General features: G+C 38.1%; 1 protein-coding gene across 1 annotated transcript in view; it reads left to right on the forward strand.

Moving 5' to 3' along the window:
• Nucleotides 1-15,449, forward strand: part of CDC42BPA (CDC42 binding protein kinase alpha (DMPK-like)) — a gene marked incomplete at its 3' end in the record, with an annotated part of 162,247 nt that extends 146,798 nt beyond the window's left edge. Inside the window, exons 23-34 of the mRNA XM_010086172.1 lie at nucleotides 533-613; nucleotides 2,607-2,712; nucleotides 3,519-3,655; nucleotides 4,328-4,467; nucleotides 5,147-5,228; nucleotides 6,373-6,589; nucleotides 7,057-7,119; nucleotides 8,051-8,644; nucleotides 10,576-10,673; nucleotides 12,136-12,220; nucleotides 13,913-14,036; nucleotides 15,332-15,449. Coding sequence (XP_010084474.1) covers nucleotides 533-613; nucleotides 2,607-2,712; nucleotides 3,519-3,655; nucleotides 4,328-4,467; nucleotides 5,147-5,228; nucleotides 6,373-6,589; nucleotides 7,057-7,119; nucleotides 8,051-8,644; nucleotides 10,576-10,673; nucleotides 12,136-12,220; nucleotides 13,913-14,036; nucleotides 15,332-15,449 — 1,845 coding nt within the window. The remainder of the gene's footprint in view (nucleotides 1-532; nucleotides 614-2,606; nucleotides 2,713-3,518; nucleotides 3,656-4,327; nucleotides 4,468-5,146; nucleotides 5,229-6,372; nucleotides 6,590-7,056; nucleotides 7,120-8,050; nucleotides 8,645-10,575; nucleotides 10,674-12,135; nucleotides 12,221-13,912; nucleotides 14,037-15,331) is intronic.
• Between the last annotated feature and the right edge of the window lie 657 nt (nucleotides 15,450-16,106).

The following is a 16,106-nucleotide window of genomic DNA, read 5'->3' on the forward strand; positions in this document are numbered from 1 at the left end:
GTTGGGGAATGTTGCATTTTCTTTCACGTACGATTAATTCATTAGGGACAGGAGCTGTGTTGAATCAATTACTAGATACAGCCTCTCTTCATAACAGATCTTCAATCATGAATATTTAAGAAATGTTGTCATAAAGTTAATGATATATCTGATATAGTTTGTAAGAGCACCTTTTGGAGTCCTACTGAAAATCCTGTCAATACGAAATACTAGCCAGGCTCTGCAACTATAATAATGCATCCCCCTTCCCTGTGAAAAAAATCATCTCTCTGATTATTTTACATTAGAAAAGATTCAATCAGATGTTTAAGATAATAAAAACTTTTGAAATTTAAGAGATGAATCTTGCGCATCATTTTGCTGAGAAATAGGATTTGGTTTTCTGAGTTCTTTCCTGTGTTAGTCAGTTTGGTTTCATTGTATGTTTGGGGACATACAATGGGTGGGTGGGATGTTATAGTCTTTATTTTATTTAAGGTATCTTTGTTATGTGTATTTGATGTCTTATTGATCCTTTGGGGACTATGTTCAGGTTACAGATCATCCTCCACGTTCAATTCACACACCAACCATGAGGACAGCATATATTGGATCGGGACTCTCTGCACCAAAGGTATTCGGTCAAGCGTTCACACTTTTATAAAGTAAGGGGAAAAATATCACTCCTGGGCAACAGCTTCAGGAGAGCTGTTAATCACAGTAATCTCACCAGAACTGCCTAGAAGGGTTGTTTATGTGCACGCTGCTTGCTTTCTAAAATTTTAAACCCCTCATTCTTACATTTTAGGAAAAACAGTAGTTCAGACATTAGAAAGAGATAAATGAACCAGAACATCAAGAAAGGAAAAGAGACTTCCTAAAAGGAGAGTATTTTCTAGTGTGTGTCTGACCAACCTGACTCTATCCTCTGCATACAATAAAACGGATGTCCTGGTGGGCTGGTCTCAGATTAGCACATCTGCGTGCTAATTAGATGCTTATTTTTGAGAAAAGGCAAAGAGTAAGCCTAAAATGAAACCATAGTTTTATATTTTTTATAAGCAATGTAGGGTGAGCACTACAGCCAACACTGCAGCACTGGGCTGGGAGAGGAATTCCAGTTTCTCTGTCTTCTGACTTTTTACTTGCATAAATACTGATTTTTTTACATCGGTAAAAATTAATTTGCTGTTGGCCAAATAAGTCAGTCAGTGTGAATTGTGCATATTCAAGGAAATGAGGAATAAGAGATACAAGCTACTAAAGGAAAAATTTTCTCATAAAAGTTTCAGAAGTGCCTCAGTGGCTTAGGAATCTTCTCCATATTTTAAAAAATGACAGTTTTTCTGCAACTAATCAATGAATTAAGTCTTTGTAATAGATCTGTTTCTCTGCTTTCATAAATTGCAGAATAGCTAGAGAGTTCATTTATGTAAAGGAAAGCTAAAGAGTTTGAGCAAACGGTATTCTGTTGGCAGTGTCCTAGTAGATAAATTAAAAGAATACTGTATGTGCACTTGGAATCATGTGAAACAGATTTTACTGTGCAGATCATTTCGTTTTTGCAAATATTTTGCTCAGTGAGTAATGATTTGCTTTCTAATTTATGTTCCCTAAAGAACCTTCTTTCTTTGATTGTGTCAGTTTTTAAAGCTTAGTATTGTTTGCCTGTAAGTTTCAAAACAAGACATCCATCTGTAGACAGAAAGCTTCCGTTTTAACAATAAAGGTGTCATTAAATATGGATGAAATTTGAGCCCTTAGCTGTGATATCTTATGCTGTGAAAAACAATCAAGTGAATAAATTTTTTAATATCCCTACTCATTAAAGTAGTCTGCAAAATTGTCCTATTTCAGATCACTTACATTATCCAGGTTGTTTGGACAGTCTTTGCACTCACCCTGTGCTGTGTCTTTTCTCCACCTACCACTTGTTACTTCGCTGGGAGTTTTTTTTTTTAGAAAAGCAAACCAGCTTCTTGGGTTTTATATAGTCATGATATCATAGCATCAGGACTGCCATCCTTGGGAGAGAGAATTAAAACACTTCCCAAGATGCTAATGAGAAGTGCTTTCAAAATCAACTTCATCTATACACTTGCTTTAAATTGGATGTTCTGAAGTTGCCTGTGCCTGGAACCATAAAACTGAACTCTGTCATGCTTTCGGGCATGAAAATTAGAATTTTGCAAAAGTCTGATATTTTTCTTTGAACTAAGGCAACACTCCTTAAAGAGGAGCATTGAATTTGCAGCTTAGAAAATGCTGTGGTAGGCTGACCTTGGCTGGCTGCCAGGTGTCCACCAAACACATGAATACACACATTCGACTTCTAGCATGTAATGGGATAATTTTGGCAACTTTCCTATCTGCAATGGAAGCAAACTCATGTTCTGAGACAAGGTCCAGTTTCTGTGGTTTCATTTACAGAGGGTGGTTTAAATTATCAGTAAACAAGCACTGATAAGGAATTTTTTTCAGCCCATATGTTAGCAGCTCAGATCTCATTTCAGCAAACACAAATAAGCCACCTTTTTAAATGCACCTATGCACTCAGTGTCTGTGAAAAATATAACTGTTCTTTGGAAGCGTTAAGGTGTTAACATCCTTGTCTGCTTGTTTCACAGCCTAAAGCCCACCAGTTCGTAGTGAAATCATTTAATACACCAACAAAATGCAATCAATGCACGTCTCTGATGGTCGGTTTAATACGACAGGGCTGCACTTGTGAAGGTAAGCACTTGTGAAAGGAGGAAATGTGAACTGAAATCCTCACAGATGCAAATGGCACAGTAAATGTTGTAGTGTGATAATGCAGGAGTCTTCTGTTTATGTTTTGAATAACAGAATATATTCTTGTGCTTCAGTCTTTTAACAGTGGAAGCCAAACACTTTGAACATCTCAGTTAACAGATTACCTAGTTATCTGGGGACATACTTATTCCAGTTGGTGGTAGAAAAGCTTAGTTCAGTTTGCTTAAAATAACAATAAGACTCTTTCCAGGACTAATTTATTCTAGCTTTGTATGTACACAGAATGACACTCAGAATTTAGAGAAGCTTTCAGCTGCTTGTTTACTAGTAGAGTTCGGCCTAGAGGAAAATATAGAGATTATCTCAGTATGAACTTCTGATTAGGCTCTTTCTTAGAATCATAGCATGGTTTAGGCTGGAAGGGACCCCAGAGATCATCTAGTTCCAACCCCCCTGCCACGGGCAGGGACACCTCCCACTAGCCCAAGTTGCTCAAAGCCTCATCCAGCCTGGCCTTGAACACCTCCAGGGATGGAGCATTCTTACCTGGATGAAACCAGACTAGGTATCCATACACCTCTGAAAATGGGAAAATCAGAATTTAGAGCAGGTAAAAGCATGAGTTGCTGCTGTATGCACTTACATTTCTGTCTTGGTGTAGCAAATTTCAGTTGTTCATCAAAAAAGAAGAAAGGATTCCTTTATAAATGTCATAATCATTATAATAGTTTTTGCATTAAACAAGAAATAACTGTCAAATCTTTTTGTTTCTTCTCCTCCACAAGTGTGTGGATTCTCTTGCCATGTGACCTGTGCAGACAAGGCTCCTGCAGTGTGTCCAATCCCTCCCGAACAGACTAAGGGGCCTTTGGGAATAGATCCACAGAAAGGCATAGGAACAGCTTATGAAGGACATGTCCGAGTAAGTATCAGGTAGCTGCATTTGGGGCACTTATATTAAATTTGTTGTTTTCCTGAGCTGAAATTAAACTCAAATTGAGGCACCAGGGGGGTTGGATTCCATTATACCTTAAGGTAACAGTTTGGAAACTAAGACCTAAATTTTCACAAACCAGCTCTTAGCATTTTCAACAGTAATTCTATTTCCATCTGTCAGCCATTGTGCTTTGAGTTGGTCTTGAATAGACAGACCATCTGTAGCGATCAGATCATCTCCTAGGGCCCGTTAATTTCTGAATCTTTCTGTTGATGCTAGTACTGTCTAGGGTCATTGGTGTGGATATGTGTACATAAATACTAAAAAAATTACTCAGCACAGTTTTGGCCATATTCCTGTTGATCAGCTAGACATTTTTTTTTTCGCTATGTTTGTTCATATAACTTTGAATGAGTTTGTGAAATAAGAACAAAGAATCTGTGGTGCTGTGAATTTTTTAAATAATATATTGTGGTGTCTGTGTGGTCCTGTTTGATGCTCTTACTGCACCTGTGGTATTGTTTATGTTGCTTAACGTTACCACTGAATAAAAGCTTGTCAGCCTAGATGAGAGAATTGATTTTTGTCCTGTCTGTTTGATTTTTGATTGCATGCAAGCTTGCAGATCGGAGTTGATCAGAATTTATTTTGTTAAAGGTACCAAAACCAGCTGGAGTCAAGAAAGGTTGGCAGAGAGCTCTGGCAGTGATCTGTGATTTTAAACTCTTCCTATATGATGTAGCAGAAGGAAAAGCATCCCAGCCCAGCGTGGTAGTGAGTCAGGTCATAGACATGAGGTAAGCTGTTTGGTGCTGAGTGCAAGCTTTTCAGAGGCACTGTGAGGATTTTTTTTGCTTTTCCTTTTTGTGAAACCTGAAAGCAAGCTCCAGAGCTTTTGTGAAACACTGTAATCCATGTTGAGAGCCTCTAATTTTCCAGCAAAAAGCAATATTTGCAGTTAGCTTGAACTCCACGTGTGTGTTCATATGTGGCATTTTGAACTTCCATTACTACTTCATGTGCCAAAATGCATCTGTTCAGCTGTGTAGAAAATCTGTAATGAATAAAGAAAAATACATTCTTTTGGGGCTGAATAGAATTTTGAAAGACAGATGAAACTTTCTTGTAGGATGAAACTAATACAGTTCTTGCTTCGGAAGATCTAAATAGTTTGTTCCCACTGTCTTCAGTGTTACTGAAATACTACCATCTTCACTGAAAGTTAGGGACATTTAACATACCAATTAAATAAAGCTCATCTCTGAACTAGGTTAGTTTATCTAGGAGGTCTCAAACAGCTGCAGCTTATAGCTTCTAGTGAGTTTGGATTTTTATGAAAGAGTTGGAGAGGTATCCTTGATCCAGTCTTATTTTTTAAGTTGAATATAAATAGATTTATCTCCATCAACATTTACCAGGAATTAATTATTTTACTCTCTTTAACTCTTTTCCAATAATGTTTGTGGTCTCCATAAGGGATGAAGAATTCTCAGTGAGTTCTGTCTTGGCCTCGGATGTCATCCATGCAAATCGAAAAGATATCCCCTGTATCTTTAGAGTAAGTATTACATCATGAACCTAGTAACCCAGAAGTACAGGGTTTCACAGTGTGATGTACAGTGTGCATTCACTGACAGCTTGCTAGTATTTAATTTCCATTCAAGTTCTGGCCGTGTGGTATCCATGGCAGCAGCAGCAGTGCATAAGGATCTGTACATTTATAATTTTCTTGGTAAAAATAGCGCTGGTACATTTAGACAAGCTCTCATCGCCCCTTTACTTGGGTTTTATTTTTTTAACCTTCACAATAAGACATACTTTTCTCAACCTCCTGTCAGTCATTTGGAATTTTTCTGTTCTTCATGACCTTCTACATTTTCATTTCCTAAAGTTGCCTTCTGCTTCTCAGTTTAGTTCGTTGTGCTATTCCTGAAGCCTTTATTTTATGTATTTTCTTTGTATATATGCATTGGATCTCTGAAAACTGCCATTCATCAGATAGTCCGTATAAAAATCTAGTGTAAAATACTCATAAAAATTTATGTTTATTAGCTGGTATCAGGATGTTGCCATCATTGGCTTTTTCTAATATTTCTCTTATTTTTACTAGATATTCTATTGAAGCTTTGACCTCAATTAAATATCTTTGGTGTCTTAGTAATTCCCCTGACATTTCTTTACTATACCATTGTATTTCACTCCTTACTTTTCCAGCTTTCAGACTGTTCATCACTCTGCATGCTGAGAGGAGATAAACCTATGAAACGGGCTTTCATTTTTATCTATAGAAGCTGTACCAAATACATCAGAAGGGTCATAGATCATTCTTCCGTAAAGACCATTCCTGTTGCATTAAATTATTGGTGAAAAGTATTGGTCTTAAAAAAATACAGAATATTCTGTAAGAAATGCTTTTCATTATAAAATTGCTGTGGGCAGACATTTCTGGATTACAAAATAAATACAAATGCATTTAGAAGAAAGCCAAATTTTTCTCTGTTCTTTGAGTTGTTCACATCTACAGGTTTTTCTTCTATGGGTTCTTGATTGTGATAGTGTTTTCCATTAACTAAGGCTAAATTTTTGCATTCTTAGTTCAGACAGCTAATTAAAAGGGCACTTAGAGGCATCTCTTGTAAAAATGATCATGATGAAATTTTTTATCACTTAAGGCTTAAAATATATATTTTAAAATTTTCCAGGTCACAGCTTCCCAGCTCTCTGCATCCAGTAGTAAGTGTTCAATCCTGATTCTAGCGGACGGTGAGAACGAAAAGAGCAAATGGGTAGGCGTGCTGAATGAATTGCATAGGATCTTGAAGAAGAACAAACTCAAAGATCGCTCGGTTTATGTTCCCAAAGAAGCTTATGACAGCACCTTACCCCTCATCAAAACAACACAATCAGCAGCAATCATAGGTATGAAATGAATAAGAAGAAAGCTCTAAGAAAAAATGGGTATGCTAAAAGCATGCTTTTTTTTGCAAAAAAACAGAGAGAAAACATAATAGCAGAGAGTGAATTTAGTAATTGTAAATGCTGCTGCATAAAATATGTTAAACTCTGATTATTTAGATTATTTAAATATGATATTATAGTTATTTCAAAGTCAGTAGTATGCTTAAGTGCTCTGAATGGTTTGTTTAAAATTATGTTTCTTGCTGTTACTTCTACTAACAGGAGAAATGGGAAAAGATTTATTTTTTCAGAAATTTGAAAGATTTTAGAGCTTACCAATGTTTGTTACATTAATGTGTTATGTTTGGCTTTATATTTGTTATTTAAAGATAAGTAAAAACCTGTCTCTGTTAATCAGAATTATCACTATTGTTGAAGAAGTATTTCCCAAAAAAAATAACCTTTTTTTTTTTCTCTTAATATCATAGACCATGAAAGAATAGCTCTGGGGAATGAAGAAGGGTTATTTGTTGTGCATGTCACCAAAGATGGTAAGAGATTAGGAGCTGGTAATCATTTCCCTAATATTAAATAATCAGAAAGTAACTTTTTAAGCTTCTTTCTCTTTCAATATCCTCTGTTTTCATTTTTCTTGATTTACTACATTATCAGCTGGACAACCCCGTGTGAGAGCTGATAATCAAGGTGTTCTGTGTGCTTTCTGGTTTAGGTGTCCTTTCCAGTAACAAAGATCCAGCATCTGGAATGCAGTTGAAGGTTTTCTTCTTTTGTTTGAAGCAGGCTCAATACTGAATTCAGACCAGGTTGCTCAGGACTTTGTCCAGCTGGGTCTTGAAAGTCCCCAAGGATGGAAGTTCTCCAGTCTCTCTGGGCTGCCTGTTGCAAAGTGTAATTATTCCCACAATGAAACATTTTCTTTGTATATCCAGTAGGAACCTCCCTCATTTAAATTCGTGACTTATTGTCTCTTCTTCTCCTGCTGTGCACCTCAGTAAGGAGCCTGGCTTTGATCCTTTCTGTAACCTCCTCCTTGGTGTTGGAAATGAAAACTTCTGTTCAGTATTGTAAATGGATGTAATGATAGATGCCCAAGCTCATCCAACAAGCAACATATTTAATTGTATGTTTCAGTTCTTTGAGGGTTTTCCTTTATTCAGTAGTTTTGTGGCTATAAACTGTTTTTGAAATTAATACTGAAATAATACGGTGGTTCTTATTGCATCGGATCTGCTCCTCCCTTTTTCTGATGAGGAAAAGCCAAAGGTCTGTCCAGCATTGCCACATCTGGTATTATTAAAATACAAGTTTTGATTCTGTACTTCCTAATATTGCAGGGAAGCAATAAAGGGGATTTCTTGGGTTTCCTTCATAGTTTATCTTTACAAATGCATATGTTATAGTCAGTTCACACTTCAACATTATTTACTTGGATTTGGGGGTTTTTGTTTTGGTTTTTTTTAGAGATTATCCGTGTTGGTGACAATAAGAAGGTTCATCAGATTGAGCTTATCCCAAATGAACAGCTCATTGCAGTAATCTCAGGACGAAACCGTCATGTGCGGCTTTTCCCTATGGCTGCCCTGGATGGAAGGGAGACTGAGTTTCATAAGCTGGCAGAGACAAAAGGCTGTCAGTCAATAGTTTCTGGACACGTGCGCCATGGAGCTCTTACCTGCCTGTGTGTAGCTATGAAAAGGCAGGTCCTGTGTTATGAACTAAATCAGAGTAAGACACGTCACAAAAAGATGAAGGAGATCCAAGTCCAGGGGAACGTCCAGTGGATGTCAATCTTCAGTGACCGTCTTTGCGTGGGCTACCAGTCAGGTTTCTTAAAATATTCCCTTCATGGAGAAGGCAGCCCATACAGTCTACTCCATCCAGATGACCACACACTATCATTTATCTCACAGCAGCCAACTGATGCCATCTGTGCGGTCGAAATCTCAAATAAAGAGTACCTGCTGTGTTTTAGCAGCGTAGGGGTTTACGTTGACTGCCAGGGCCGAAGATCTAGACAACAAGAACTGATGTGGCCCGCAACTCCATCTTCTTGCTGTAAGTTGCCGTGCGTGTCAGTGTACTTGCTATTATCTGTTGAAGTGATCACTGCTTGTATTAATATCCACAGGAAGTGAAGCTCAAGGATAATTACCTGACAGGTAAATGAGCGCTCTCAGCTTCTGTTAGCATTTTTAGTCTAGTCAGAGGGTGTAATCCGGATCACATTTGTGCTAGTTTTGACAACACTGTCACTGACTTGCTGTAGCACAAAGAAGAATAAAGGGTCGGGATTTCCAACTCTGATGTCCAATTTCTGAACACATGGCCTCATCTCTAAAACAGCTGAAAGCCTCAGATCCTACAGAGGCCAATGGGATCTTTTATGCATTTGTTACCACTGATACTGGACTGTTGTTATTTAAAATTTGATTGTACTTTGGCTCAGCATTGTGATTGAAGCTTTCTTGATGTTCAGAGTCATCAGGATCTGGTAGTTTGACTTACTTGTCTCTAATGGTGTTTATTCCTACTTACTGGGTTTTAAAAAAATTTTTCTTTCCTTACTCTGTCATTCTCTCTTCCTCAGCAGTTTTTGTTGACACTCTTCTCATTCATCTCCTCTCTTCAATTTTTTTAAAACATCAGTTTTTAAATTTTCCCCCCTCTTTCTTTCTCTTCCCTTCCACAATACAATGTATGGCAGGTAGTATAGAAAATACATTTTATAACATTAAGGGGAAAATATTGTAATTTTTCACTATTTCAGTTTCCAGCAAGAACTGTGTTAAACATTTATGGCATGTTTTTTCAAAGCTCTGGGGCTTTATCTTTGTGACAGTTGGATGGAAAAAAATATCTGTGATACCTGCCTTCTTCTTTCTAATGTCTCTCTGAATGCAGATAAAAGGTTAGCTAAATTTGTCCCCATAATATCTGTGAGTGAGCCCAATCTTACGTTGATTTTTAAAACAGTCTGCCTTCTTACCTCACTGTGACAGCAGCGCAGTCACGCTGCAGAGGAGAGGAGTGTTTCACCTTGTCTGAGTGAAGCCCCTTCTGAATGTGGAAGGAGCAGCTTTTACAGGCTGGGTGTCACCTCTGCTTTTCAAGCAAGAGTGTGATTATTGCAATGGATTCAAAGAATTAATGAATGGAAATAAAATATTTTGTGATGGATTGAAAAACAGGTATTTTCACATGTAGTTCATCTATACTGGTCATTGATATTTGTGAAAGTTTTTTGATTGCCTTAAATGAAGTGACTTGATGTTATTCCAATTCAGAATGGAGGCATATTTTATAGCAAAAACTGTTACATTTAAGCACAAATTGGATGCTCTTGTTAGTCTTGGCAGACAATGGCAGTTTTGTTGCCGACATGGAAGTACTGAATTCTCCTTTAGAAGTGGTCCCAGTGGAACAAATTTCATCCTGGGGAAATGCGCCAGACGAGTAGCACAAGAATTCTCTTTACAGTCCAGAAATAAGAACAGAGAATTAAAGCTAGAGGGAAACATTAAATTTTTATGACAGTGTCATGGTGCTTAGATCCAACTGATATTCATTTAGTACATAGTCCAAAGACTAAGAGCTCAGTTCATTCAAATGACAGTTATTAAATGACAACAATGTATTTTCCTACCACATTATTTACAAAATACGAGCTCTTAAAAAACAGAAGAAAAAAGACTTTGAACCACATCAGTTTTTGTCAGAGTAAACTGTAATCCCGTGTAGTTCAAAAAGTAGTTTGGTACTGCAAAGTTAAAAGAAAAGTCATGGAGGTTTTAGGGGTTTTGGTGGTGGTGGTTTGCTTTCAGATAACATTTCTTGGTCATTTTTGAGTTAAAGCACGTTGTGCAAAGATTGCTGTTGGGTTGTGGGGTGTGGGTTTTTTGCATTAAATATGTTTAAACCATAAAAAATGTTATATTTTGAGCCCTGTCTAAAAGCACATGACACTATACCTAATCTTTCCTTCTCAGGTTACAATGCACCATATCTCTCTGTGTACAGTGAAAATGCAGTTGATATCTTCGATGTGAACTCCATGGAGTGGATTCAGACAATTCCTCTCAAAAAGGTAACTTGCTCTTTCAATATCAGTTAAAGAATATGTCTAGACTCAGTCTTGCTTTGCTGCAGTCAGACAAGGCTTTTTAAGCGCGTTAGAATGCATCATTAAAACTGCTTGTTTAAGCATAATTGAACTAAAAGAAGAGCTACTGCAAAGAAACCGGTGCCTTTTGTTTGAAATATAAGATATGAAATGTGTTTTGTGTGTGGTTTCACTGTTCTAGATGAATGGTCAATCTGGAGCATATAAGTATGTTAGACTTACTAATATTATCACAGAGAGCTGTTTCTTAGTATGAATTGCATGTGGCTTCATTGGGAAATCAGTCCCAACATCTGTGTTATTGCCAGAAAATGGTGGATGTGAAGATAATGAAACAGTCCTTCAAAAATCTATCTTCAGCTGCTTGAGAACACTAGACAGATAGGGTCAGGTCCAGGGAGGTGATTCTTCCCCTCTGCTCTGCTTTCATGAGACCCCACCTGCAGCACTGCATCCAGCTCTGGCATCCTCAGCACAGGAAGGATGTGGACCTGTTGGAGCGTGTCCAGAGGAGGGCCACAAAGATGGTCAGAGGGCTGGAGCAACCAGTACAGCTATTGAAACTAGAATGATGTCAGGTTTGGACCACTTACCAAAACAAAGATCGAGGTGCTCAGCTATTAACCATCTTAAGGAGAGAGGAAGAACCTGGCCTTTTAGAGGAAATTCCCTCTACTCTTTCTGACATACAAACTTTGAGTTATTAAGCGATTGGAGCATCTTTTTCCTGCACAGCAGAATGTGATTTAGTACTTTGATTAATATTTGGCTCAAGACTGTCCATTTAATGAATGAAGCTGCTTTCAACAAACAAGAATTGCTACATCTACGAGACTCAAAAATGGCAAAATTGTTTCTAACACCATTTGGAGACTAAGAGAGTGGAATGCTTCTTTCATTTTGAAGCTGGAAATCACAAATACCAGCAGATTTTAGCAATCTGTGTATATACTCTTACCATGTTGCAAAACGTAATTGTGACCTGCTAACACAAAATAAAAGCACAGCTTAATTCTTTGTGCATCTAATAGCCAAACTTGAAGTAGACTTCTAACGGAACTGTTTATTTAAATGTTGGGAGGAACGGTGTTACGCATATGTCTTTAAGCGGCAGCTCTCTCTGTACTACTTCTCCAAACAGAAGTTTAAAATGTGAAATAGTTTCTAACTCTGTTTCATGGCTTTAATGACCCTAAGTTGTTACTTTTGAGAGCAGGCATGAGTTACTGGACACTGCTCCCTCCAGCCTGCAGTTCTTCTGTGGAGCAGGCTTTTCTCTGGACAGTTACGCTGTCCTGCTCCCTGGCTGGTTTTAGAACAGTGCTCCTTTTGTAGAGCTTATAATGTACCTTGGAGCTTTCAGAATAAGATGCACTATAGAAATGTGAGTTGCTGCTGTTACAAGGACTGATTTTCCTTGTTTCAGGTACGACCCTTGAACACAGAAGGATCACTAAACCTTTTAGGCCTGGAGACAGTTAGATTAATATATTTCAAAAACAAAATGGCAGGTAAGTAAAGAGAAGCCAATTTTCATCATGCAAATTTTTGTTTAGAAAGAGCATTTTTCTTTGTCCTGCATCTGTCCATTATAGAAAGTGATCTCTCAAATGTGAATGTATGCTTGCTAAAGCCAAAGCTTATAGATTCCACAGTGATTGCAATGATGTCTGCTAGGCAGCTACTCTGAATGTTTTTCTCCCTTTTGAATATTCAATGAAGACTTGAATGAATACTGAAAATAGAAAGACTAGACGCTCCCCCCAAAGATGGGATCACCTGCCATAAGGCTATCTAAAAATGCCTGCACAATTAAAGGCTTTAATAGTGAATGCTACATTGAGCCTAAACAAACCTTTCCCAAGCATCAGAAAGTAATATAATGTTACGTAGACACAACTTGTTATTGGGGCCATTTGTATGCAAAAGTTTTAGCTTCAGAATTCTATTTTTATTATGAGTCTTTTTGACTTTTTTTTCTTTCTAGAGCGCCCGTTTCATAAGCATGCTCCTGAGTAATTTCCTTAACCTTTTTTTTTAACCTCTTAGATGGAGTGGGGACGTGCTTTGTTTTAACAATCAAAAGCTGTAATTTTTTTAAACTACTATTCTGAAAATAGTGGAAACAAACTCTCTAGAAATATAAGCTGCTATTGGCAGTGTTTCAATTGTTATTTAAATTGCTACCAAATTAGTACAAAAGGAATGATAGTGGTAGAGAGGAGCAATATGGTGGAAAGAATGTATGTATAAAGAATTTTCAAGTCTAATAAAGGTTGAACGTTAAAAGTAGAGCAGAAGAGAAAAAAGAATGGAGAGCACAGGAGCAGAAATGAGTAAGGCTGGTGCTTTGCTCCTGTACACTTCTCACTGTCTTTCAGAAAAGGTTGCCAAACAGCATTGTCCGGGTGTAAATCTTTAAAAGTCTGCAAGTTTTTTCCTGAAGCTGCTTACCTAGTATATCCCACACGTCGTGACATCTACAGTTGACTTTAGGAAAGAAGATAATTCAGTTCCATACAAAAACCATTTTGGAAGTGAGCTGTAGGTGTTGAGTATGTTCACACTTTAAAGTACACTAAAGTGTAACTTTAGTCTCCATATATATAAAACAAGAGAGCGGTTGCAGTGTTCATTCAAAGTAATGCTCCTGTTGTATGATTATCACTGCTATACACTTCATGTCTTTTAATAAAGATACCTTGGCCAGACCTACAAATGTGGAAAAAATCTTCCTTTTCCCACAGCTGCACCAAAATACAACAGTGTTCAAACATTTCAAAAGGAGTAGTCTTCTCGGAGCAGGGAATCAATGAAAAAGAATCTTGTGTTGAGTTTCCAGATGATCAGCAGAACAAGACTGTTCTAGTGGTTTTCAGTGAGAATTGCCAAAAAGTTTGTGATAGAGGACTGAGATCCTTTCTTGCCCACCTAAATGTTTTGCTTGAAAGAATTAATCGGTGGTATTTTGATAACAGAGTTGTTGGCAGCTTGTGTGTGAAGAAGGGTTAGGTCTATTGCTATATAACAGAGTAGGTAGGGACCAAGAAAACCCATAAATCAAGGAGCACTTGTTCAGGTTTGATAGGAAATGGTGGTGTCCAACACTAGCAAGAGCAGAGGGAGAAAATGTCTTTGAATTCAAATTCTGTGAATGCCTAATGAAGTGTCACACTAGATCATCATATTTATATTGATTTCAGAGGGTGATGAACTGGTAGTTCCTGAGACATCGGACAACAGCCGGAAGCAAATGGTTCGAAACATCAACAACAAACGCCGTTATTCATTCAGAGTACCAGAGGAGGAGAGGATGCAGCAGAGGAGGTCGGTATTCAACATGTACTTGTCTTCTGTACATGCCTGTAGGCCCTGAAGGACGGTGACTGATGCCAATGGAGTACTTCATTTGTTGCTTTCGGGAATGCCCATTCAGATGTTTCTGTCTATTCGCTACTGCATTAATCCTCAGTGTTTAATTGGTGTTAATACCAGTTTGGATATGGATATGCACTGGATACACAAGTATTCATTAGTTCAAATTAATTATGTGAAACAGCTGTAATTTGGAATGCATGTCTCCACATACTGTATATAGGTGTGCACATGTACTGTATATATAAAGATCTGTAATAAACACTTTGCAAAAGGAGCTTACGTGGCTAACTATGCATATGGATTAATTACTTTCAGACTCTGGTTCTGCTTTTCTTTCTGAAGGCAATTCCACTCTCATCAGTATTCCAAGGCATCTGCTTTTTTGATTTATAGATTTAACTCCATAAACATTCTATAAATCTCAGAAAACTCCCCTCTTCAGAGGACATAGGACTTCAGGATGTGTTTCTAATAGAAGTCTTTGACAGATCACAAATACTTTCCTAAATGGCAATAAAAATAGGTCTGCGCTACTTGCAGTGTTCACAGAGGATGTTGCTGACCATTTACTATCACTCACTAAAGATGACCTGCTACAGTGCTAAGCTACACTCCAAGAGCTGAGTATTTCAGATTTCTAACTATCGACGTCTTCCACAGATGGTTGGCTCCCGGCTTTCCTATCTTTTTGGTTCTAAGAAAATAACAGCTGTGTATAGTGGAGATAAAATTCCAGTTCTTGTCCTTGCTTTTCTGAGCTGATTGCAGTTTAGTCTTATAAAATTTTATTTATTCTGAGTTCTGAAATGCATCCTTGCCATTTTGAAGAGCTTTTAATTCTGACCACAGACTGAGAAAGGTACTGCAGTATTATTTTAATTCTGTTTTTGTGTTTTATACTTTATTTTCATCTCCACTTTGTAATACATCACAAATGAGTTCTGCTTTTACTCATCACACAGAGCTTTTATCAGCTCATAGTGGTTGTATATTCTTTGAATGTTAGTAACTACTGGGTGTGAGCTGTTAGCCTGCAAACAGCATTCTTTTCTTCTGGTCCCTTGTCCTCTCTTCAAGCTGGAAGCTTGTCCATGCCAGTGCTGATAGCAAGGGTTTGTCCCTGTTAACATGGTTAAACAGTTAATTTCCATTTAAAAGTAGCTGATAGTCAAAGCTGTACGTGTTTTATAAATGTCCATCCTCACCTCAAATGAAATATCTAAACAAAGTATTTTCTCTTCTAGGGAGATGCTACGCGATCCGGAAATGAGAAATAAATTAATTTCTAACCCAACTAATTTTAACCACATAGCACATATGGGTCCAGGAGATGGTATACAGATTCTCAAAGACCTTCCAATGGTAAGCACGAAAGTACGCATGAGAGCGACTGACTGCAACAGAGGCTGCAAATAAGTGAGAGAAAGACAAGTACAATTTTAAATGTCATATTTCGTATCAGGAGCGATGTAACTAGGGAAATGGAGCTGAACATGCTCTGTGTTATGTGATAAAATTTAAAGAAAGAGGATGACACTTAAGCATTGAGGGGAGGAGTAGGAGTGGCTTATGCCTCATAGAATCATAGAATGGTTTGGGCTGGAAAGTACCTTAAAGGTCATTGAGTTCCAACCCCCCTGCCATGGGCAGGGACACCTCCCACTAGACCAGGTTGCTCAAAGCCTCATCCAGCCTGGCCTTGAACACCTCCAGGGATGGGGCATCCCCAGCTTCTCTGGGCAGCCTGTCCCAGGGCCTCACCACCCTCACAGTAAAGAATTTCTTCCTAATATCTAGTCTAAATCTGCCTTCCTCCAGCTTAAATCCATTACCCCTCGTCCTGTCGCTACATGCCCCTGTAAAAAGTCCCTCCCCAGCTCTCCTGTAGCCCCCTTCAGGTACTGGAAGGCTGCTATAAGGTCCCTCCGGAGCCTTCTCTTCTCCAGGCTGAACAACCCCAACTCTCTCAGCCTGTCCTCATAGGGGAGGTTCTCCAGCCCTCTGACCATCTTTGTGGCC

Source organism: Pterocles gutturalis, unplaced genomic scaffold (genome assembly GCF_000699245.1).
Source record: "Pterocles gutturalis isolate BGI_N339 unplaced genomic scaffold, ASM69924v1 scaffold40060, whole genome shotgun sequence".
Taxonomy (NCBI): Eukaryota; Metazoa; Chordata; class Aves; order Pterocliformes; family Pteroclidae; genus Pterocles; species Pterocles gutturalis.